The sequence below is a fragment of the Anarrhichthys ocellatus genome, unplaced genomic scaffold, assembly GCF_004355925.1.
Source record: "Anarrhichthys ocellatus isolate YVR2014 unplaced genomic scaffold, GSC_Weel_1.0 scaffold25, whole genome shotgun sequence".
Classification (NCBI taxonomy): Eukaryota; Metazoa; Chordata; class Actinopteri; order Perciformes; family Anarhichadidae; genus Anarrhichthys; species Anarrhichthys ocellatus.
The window spans coordinates 2,642,200-2,650,687 of record NW_022280055.1 but is presented as its reverse complement, the minus strand read 5'-3'; the positions used below and the strand labels follow the sequence as shown (position 1 = coordinate 2,650,687).

General features: G+C 40.2%; 1 protein-coding gene across 1 annotated transcript; it reads right to left on the bottom strand.

Moving 5' to 3' along the window:
* Window positions 1-1,299: 1,299 nt before the first annotated feature.
* On the bottom strand, window positions 1,300-8,282 carry hadhb (hydroxyacyl-CoA dehydrogenase trifunctional multienzyme complex subunit beta). The gene is made up of 16 exons (XM_031861854.1): window positions 8,180-8,282; window positions 6,259-6,331; window positions 6,091-6,132; window positions 5,726-5,822; window positions 5,534-5,578; window positions 5,282-5,381; window positions 5,031-5,118; window positions 4,576-4,763; window positions 4,275-4,455; window positions 3,964-4,085; window positions 3,724-3,803; window positions 3,580-3,627; window positions 3,305-3,392; window positions 2,995-3,069; window positions 1,929-2,093; window positions 1,300-1,748 (listed from the first exon to the last, which is right to left on the bottom strand). The coding sequence occupies exons 2-16, from the start codon at window positions 6,323-6,325 to the stop codon at window positions 1,713-1,715; spliced, it is 1,422 nt and encodes a 473-aa protein (XP_031717714.1). The 5' UTR covers window positions 6,326-6,331; window positions 8,180-8,282; the 3' UTR covers window positions 1,300-1,712.
* Between the last annotated feature and the right edge of the window lie 206 nt (window positions 8,283-8,488).

Here is an 8,488-nt window from a genome sequence, read left to right as displayed (position 1 = left end):
CACTTTAGCGGGAGTAAAAGTTCGCCTTTTTTCCTCCCACAATATGAACACCAAATATCAAGAAGACACCACTGCAAGCTGAACTTTTAAAGAACTGTATTCCCAATTTTTTTTTTCATATTCACAGTTTTTAAATCACCAGGAAGCACGCACGAGCACGTCCCTCTTTACCTCCTCATTAACATCAGTCGTCCCGTCACAAGCAGACAGCATTATTCACCATCAATTAAGCGCGCGGGAATCCAAAGTCAGTCTACTGCTGACACATCTTAGTGAAGAGGCCGGGATGCAAATGGCACAAAAAAAAAGATATTTTGGCAATGCAAATTTTTTAAAATCAGTTAAAAAGAGTAGACTGTATAGCCCCCCCCCACACACACTCCACTCCCCAAATTCATTGTTGTTGGTTATCTGAAGCACAAAGCTTTCCATACATTGATCTTTTCCCTTGCAACAGTCTCAGTCCCTACTGAATTAAACATGGCCCATCAACATCACATGAAGTTGTTGTCCGTGCATCAATCAGAGCAGAGTTTAAAGAAGCGTTCGAGACAATGCAATAGTCTGCTCGCAGACACTGTTCTGAGCACCAACAATTCAAGGTTAGCTTGATTACAGGAAACTACATGTGAAGGCCTAAAATCTAAGAATCTCTATTGGGGTAAGGTCTAAACCCGTCTATTAATGCAAAATCTTTTTATTTACGAGAATACATTAAAGCCCCGTTATTATCATCAGCACACAAAGTTCTACCGCAGTTAAAACAGATTTGGTTATTTCACATGACAGATTTCTGTAGTTATGTTTTTGTTCCTCTCACTGGTTTATTGTAGGCGGGGCTCATTTAGAAGAAAATAAAAAGTGATGACATTTGCAGGTTGTTAACTAATAATAATCTAATCAAACCATGTTTTTATGAGCTTCAAAGCATATTTCTTTCCACATCAGAAGATTCAAAATGATTGTCTCATGTAATCTGCCAATCATTTATGAAAAATGCCCATCACAATAACATCACTCTCTCTCTTGTACCTCATTTGCACATTATCTATGTTTGGGCAGATGCGTCAACATAAGTATGAATGTCAATTTCTTTAATTGGTCTGGTGCACCAGTCCAAAACCCAAAGATATTAAGTTTACTCACAGACTACGCGAGAAGAAAAAGCATCATATGTTCACATTTTAAAAGCTGGAGCCAGTGACATTTGTGTTCCTAATAGTCACACCGCCCAGATGTGAATAAAATTAACAGTGGCTGATTTTTACAAGAGGCAAGAAAGAACAGCAGACCCAGAAATGAGCGTCAGTGTGGTTATCACCACACCCTTTAATTCCAACAGTTTGTAAGAAAAAAAAAAAAAAATAAAAAAAAATAATATTACAGCATATATAAACATTAGGATGACTGTAGCTCTTCTGAGTGCTTAAACTTTGCTATGTTACATTCGACTCAGTGAGTTGTGATGCTGACGTGATGAACCTCAAAGTCCTTAAACTCGTACGCAACTTTTCTCGACAACATTCTGCTATAATTTAACAGCCTCTCAGCAAAAGTTGAATTTACACAAGAGTCCTAGAAAACACACTCGCATACTGTATCCAACTCTTCTCTGATGAAGGCAAAGTGGTGCTAGTATGTACACTCTGTTGTCTGGAGTTTAGTGTGTGTGTGTATAGCTTTCATGATGAACCTGAAGATCAGGTGGCGTTTTACTGCGGGTAGGCCTCGATCACCATGGCATGACCCTAGAAAACAAAACAATACACGCTTGTCAGGAAAAACAAACAGAATTGGAAATATCATTTTGATCAATATCCGAGTTTCCCCAGATACAAAATGTTAAGGTCCGAGTTGGTGGTACCAAACAAACAGTCAGTCGTGGTTCGTGTGGCTCTGCGGTCTCACACTCGTCACCCAGTGCTTACCTGTCCTCCAGCAGCACAAGCCGCCACCAGTCCGTACTGTCCTCCCTCCTTCTGCAGCCGGTGAGCCACTGTGGTCACCAGCCTGCAGCCGGTGGCACCGAACGGATGACCCAAAGACAGAGATCCTCCCCACAGGTTGAACTTCTCCATGGGAGGAGCTCCCACCTACACACACAAACACAAATGCAAAAGGCATGTGGTTAGGACTGATATTTACATGAGCATTACTTTGTGTAAAATCCAAATTCAGCATCCAGAGAGGCGAGGGCTATAAACTGACAGACTGCCAAGGTTAAAGGTCAGGTGAATAATTGAAAACTACTTCTGTACTTGAAGACTTATATCAGGATTTCCAAACAAATGTCTTTGCATTTATCTCTTGACCTAATTCATGAAGTGATGATGTTTAGAATTAGTTGCCCAATATGAATCTTTACTTTTTTTAAACATAATATACAGTATATAAAAACTAAGCAAAACATCTAATTGATGTTCATTAATTGTTTTTATATATTTCTTCATTTTATTTAGCCAGGATAATCCCATTGAGATTTTGAAACTCATTTTCAATGGGGTCCTGGCCAAGATGGCAGCATAAAAATTTCACCACTTAAAAACAGAAATGACTTAAAAAAACAAAAACAACATAAAAATATACACAGAGGTGTCCGCTACTAAAACTAGTTTTTGGCGCGTTCGATATGATGATCGGATGTTTAAAAGACAGATTGTCTTCTAGGAAAAAAACAAAACACATTTATAAATTGAGACTGGTTCAATTAACTTATTAGTTACAGTAACAATCTAACACACATCGTCAGCTGTCTTCTTTGACCTTTTTGTGTAAATAGGTGTGAAATCAAACCAAACTAGCAAACCAAGGTATACAAACATGTGGATATTACTTAGTTTTTTTATATTACAGTACAACCATATCAAAATGGGATTATCATACAAAAAAGGACCAAATACTGATAAAAATGCCGTCATATGACTACCATGGCCAAAATGTTCTCTGTACATAACGTCCATCTGTATGTGACACATGACCAGCAGCAATCTTTACCTTCGATTTCTTGCCCAAATACGTCTGTCCAAACCAATCAGAGTCCATAGCCTTCAGATTTGCCATTATCTGGCCCTGGAAAACACACAAATACGTCCACAGCTTTACCAGAGATACCTGACACATCGATATATACTCATTCAAAAGTACATGGATCTGAAGTAGACCACTCTAATGGTGCTTTGAGAGATTCTAGTTTAATGATGCTTATCTGCAACTTAACATATCTGGGCAATTAACAGGACACATTCACCCACCACTACAAAAGCTCATGCAGACTTTTTTCGCTATCCAAAATCAGTTAACTTACTGCGAAGGCCTCGTGGAACTCGAAGACGTCAATGTCGCTCATGGTCAAGCCGGCCCGGTCCAGGACCTTTGGTGTACCGTATGTTGGCCTGCAAGAGTTAAACAGGACACAGAGTCACACTGATGGTCTTCAAAAAATACACACACAAAAAGTTAGCCATCACAAATGGTGTGAGAATCCCTTGTTTAGCAAATGTTAAAAGCTGAAATAAATAACTTCAAATCAAATAAGTGAGTCGACCTCTCTACTCAATCGTACGACACTGAGGGACTCACCCCAGAAGCAGCTGATCTTTGGGGTCCTGGGACACGTAGACAAAGTCTCTGCCAGGATGCAAACACAATATGATCAGCACATCTGGAAAGAGCATCGTCGGGGAAATTGAGGCTACGCTAACAAAACAGAGAGGGTGCAGATACCTGAGGTACGCTTTCGGCTTGTAACCCATAGCCAAAGCCTTCTCTTCAGACATCACAAGCACAGCAGATGCCCCGTCAGTCTGAGGACACAAGCAGCTCAGTTAATGTGAGGGCAGCTTATGAGTCGTGAGCGAAGGCAGTTGAAAGGGAATCATGGGAGATAAATAATCATATCTATGCTGAGGGTGTTATTGAGCAGAGCGCACTGTACAGACTGTGTGTGTGTGTGTGTGTGTGTACCAGGAAGGAGGAGTTGGCGGCGGTGACCGTGCCGTGAGGTTTGATGAAGGCGGCCTTTAGTTTGCCCATTTGCTCCATGGTGGATAGTCGGATGCCGTTGTCCTTGGAAACAATATCACGACCTGGTAAAGACAAAAATATACAGTCATCATGTAAATCATAAAAACAACAAAAAACCAACAACATACAATGCTTCATAATTGAACTGTATGTTGAATTTGTTTCAAATCTAAAGTAAAGTAAAGATAATGAATTACAAGAATACGACCTACTACATTTAAGTACACAACCATCCATAAAGATGTGCTTACCTGGCACTTTAAAGGAGATGACATCCTCCAGCAGGCCGGCGTCCTGGGCCTTTTTGGCCAGAGAGTGTGATCGCACAGCAAACTCATCCTGCTCCACTCTGGTGACCCCAAACGCAGCAGCCAGACGATCGGCACTGTGGCCCATCGTTTCAGCCGTGGAGAACTCCGCCACAGCAGGAAGCTACACACACACACACACATAATGAAACGTTACAGGAGGAAATACTACAGTGGATGTTATAGGTCAAAAATAATCAATTTAAAATGAAAGAGGTGCTAGATTTGAAGTGAATATATAGACCTCTGGGGCGAGATGTGCCATCCGGATGCTGCCAATCAGACCCAGCCTCTGGCCGAGGGTCTTCGCCTTGTTGAGGGACAGCATGGTCTTCCTCATCTTGCGGCTATGACGGATGGGGACATCAGACATGAACTCCACCCCTCCTGCAACGACGGAGTCACACTGGCCTGCAGCAATCAGACCAACAGCTGGAGAGAAGGAGGGCGGAGAGAGAGACAAACAAAGGTCAAATAAAGTCCCTATCATTCTTAATGTATGTGCCTTACTGTAGTGACAAGAACACACATCTGATCTCAGCCTCCAGCTGTAATCCTGCTTCATTACTGTTATTGTTTTTAATGATTCTTCAACATGCCCAGATGTTATGGTGTTTTGTTATCAACGTTGCAAAAATGGAAATGTATTTTTTGTTACTTTAATATGCTATGGTGTGGACATTTCTTTCGCTGAGCTACCTGTGGTCATTGCCTGGTTGGAGGAGATGCAGGCCATGGTGACAGTGTGAGCTGGGATCTTGTCAGAGAAGCCTGCACCCAGGGCTGCCTGAAACCACAGTAAAAAATAATTAAAATGAAGAAGATGCACAACAAGGACAGCCGCTCAAAAAAGCTCCTTTGGTTAATATTATGTCTTAGGATCGAGGCTGAAAGAGAATACATAAAACACATGCAAGGCCCGTGAAGCTGCAGATGCTCTGTGAGAATACCTCTCTTGCCACGTTGCTGGTTTTGACCTCCTGGATGACTGTTCCATAGATGATGTAGTCTACAGCATCTTTGGGTAATCCCGTCCTCTGCAGCAGACCCCTGGGAAAATCAACATGGAACATTTTCAAACCACAGTAGCACTAAAAAATAGAGATGCAAAAAGGCAGAAACATTTGACCTTGATTTATTGTGGTAATAAAAACTCTGATGGCACCATTCATATAAATAACACAACATAAGGACACACTTACTGCATAGCTGCTCTGGCCAAGTCATGGGGCATTAGGTCGGCATATCTGCAAACAGAAACCAGACAGGTTTTTACCTTCATGCGGAGATAAAAATGTAAAAGTCATTACACTACAGGTTTTCCTTCTTCCTGAAGTTATGGTGAACAGACTCCAGCTAGTGAACTTGGCCATAAGAAGGCAGCAAAGACGTACGTGGTCCCAGACAGCAGGAAAGGGGTTCGAACTCCTTCCACCAGAACTATGTTCTTCACACCAGGCCGAGCCAGCGTCTTCTTGCTCTTTGTCTGAACTGAAAGGAAAGTAAGAGAGTAACAGACAGTTAGACTCCAATAGATACGAGCTGACCTGAGGAATCAATCGGAGTATCATCTCAAGATCTTTTTGTTTTAGATTCCTCCTAGAGAGGATAGCTTTAGGTTATGTCCAGGTAAATAAACAAATCAATAAATGGAGGCTTTACAACGTTCAGATCATTATTGAAAGAGTGTGATGTCCACAAGACTATAATCTGGATTAGCATGTGAATGTAAATGATATCATTAAGAGTAATGACTTACCATGAGCGTGAAGCTGGGCAGTCGTGCTGAGAGAGCGTGCCCCTGAGACACATACACAGGAAAACATTCATTATCCTCAATTATATCATTGAAAATACTTCACCATACTGAGTGACGTACATTGGAATATGTTAATCTGAGAAACAAACAACTTTATACAAAACGTACCCAACCGCACCGCCCAGGAAGGGCTGACAGAGGAGCTCCGCATTGTGTTCAGCAACATGGAAGCCATTATGTTCTGCGGGGGAAAAAACAGTAATTGTTAGTAAAAAGTCTTAAACAGGATGCTGTTAAATAAAATAAAAAGGTCATGGCCCTGCATAACATTTTGTTTTATTGTAATACTTTCTGTTTTAATACTATTGTTCAGGCAGGAAAAAAAAAAAAATCCGATTTCTATTTAAACTGGACCGCAAACTACCAGCTAATGCAACAATTACAACATGTAGAACACATTTATATCAATGAGGGTAGGCTGACTATCGGAGACACCTTTCTAAATCACTTTCAACAAAAACTGAACATTCAAAACTTCATGAAGAGAGGATTTATTGCAGGACTTTTCTATTAGACAGTTTTATCTAGGTGTATAAATGTTCTTATGTTATAATACAGTGTACGAGAGGGGGCATCCCTACTGGAGACTGACATAACCCCACGACAAAGCCTCTCAGGTAATACTCACATCCAGCTCTGTAGGCAAAAGGTCACCTGGCTGACTTGAACGTCTGACACTGGACATAATAAACAATCATCCCACCATATTTGCAGTGTTGAGAGAACAACAGGTAGTGAAGAGAGACTAGCGCTACCAGAAACATCGAAGTATTGATGTATAAATACTTAATATTTGAAATGGCTTCAATCCTCATTTACCAATGTGTACCAGACCAGTACCAGATGCACGTTCTACTCTCTGACTGACACACACACACACACACACACACACAGTTATTTATCTATACTTTTCAAGGTATTGTATTGAAGTTAGAAATTCCAGTACTGTGACAACAGAGTCTATATAAAACTGTGGAAATGCAAATTCTCACTCAGTGGTGGAATGTAACTATGTACATTTACTCAAGTACTGTACTTAAGTAGTTCCATTTTATGCTACTTTATACTTCTACTCCACTATATTATGAAATGAAATATCGCATTCGTTACCACACTACATGTATTTTACTTTGTTAATTTGTACATAAATAAAAAAACAGTATGATATGCTAATTGCTGTATGATATGATGCAGTACTTTACTACCAATCTAAACAGTAGAAGCAAATACAGTTGGCTCCACTTTGAAAAACTGTGTAAACTGTATGTAATCGTTAGTGATGAAAACAGAATATAATTTTTATAATGATACAACACTGTGAAAGGAGCCATTCTGCATAATGAGTAATTGTACTTTTGAATGCACTAAGTACATATTTCTGATAATACTTCCGTACTTTTACTTAACATTCTCAGCACCTTTATTTGTATTTGAATATTCTCGGTATTTCTTCCACCACTGAACTTAACTATGAACCTGAAGACCTTTAACGGTTTAAGAGGCTCTTCTCTGTTCCACATTTACCATTAACCCATATTAAATATCAATAGGGTTTCAATGTTGTACAGATTCAAACTTAAAAGAAGAGCTCTAAGAGCTAGAGTATATATAATATACATAGAAAATGTGTCTTGTTTTATATGTGCGACAACGTGACATACACCAGTTGACGGTCACCTAGCCCAACTCTGGCTGTGAACCTTCACCTAGATTCCTCTCCTAGCGAATGACAGAGACATACATGCAGGGTCACGGGAGTCAAACAGGATCAGAGCTGTCTGCTGTCGATTAAGTATTTGAAGTGACGTTTACACCAAAAAACACATTACTGACACGATCTAATCAGCAAAACGATGAAGCTGGAAGCAAAATCCAAGCTAGTAAAGCTACTTGTTAGCCTAACGTTAACGTTTTCATTCAGTCGTGATCTATATTCCGCTACGCTTGAGGTGAAGACACGCATTAGCTGTGTTCGCACCATGTCTTTTCTCTTCCTAATTGTAATAGCGATAGCTGTATTAAAGTTTACCTGTATTTGAGATATGTCTTTGACGACACCAGTTAGTCAGACGATGGGACAGCCTCAGCAGCGCCGGACTACGCTTTCAAGGACCCACCAGTGTGTTAGCAGACCTAGATAACGCCTGAAGTAAAAAAACCACAATCAACAAACGAATAGTCACATACCTACTTGTGTTTAAGAACTCCATTGATTGTACATTATAATACCATCATAATGATTCATTTAGCTTTTCTCAAATTAAAGATAGCAATTTGAGTACAAACAACAACATTTTATGCTACGGCAATATTTCAGAGCGTTTTGAGGTCCTTACCC

Excerpts from the sequence above, each read along its gene's own strand:
- hadhb (XM_031861854.1), bottom strand. The coding sequence starts at position 6,325 with ATGGCTTCCATGTTGCTGAACACAATGCGGAGCTCCTCTGTCAGCCCT. Across the intron at positions 3,070-3,304 it reads AGTTCCACGAGGCCTTCGCA|GGCCAGATAATGGCAAATCT; the intron begins GTAAGTTAACTG and ends TGTGTTTTCCAG. Across the intron at positions 2,094-2,994 it reads ATTTGGGCAAGAAATCGAAG|GTGGGAGCTCCTCCCATGGA; the intron begins GTAAAGATTGCT and ends TTGTGTGTGTAG.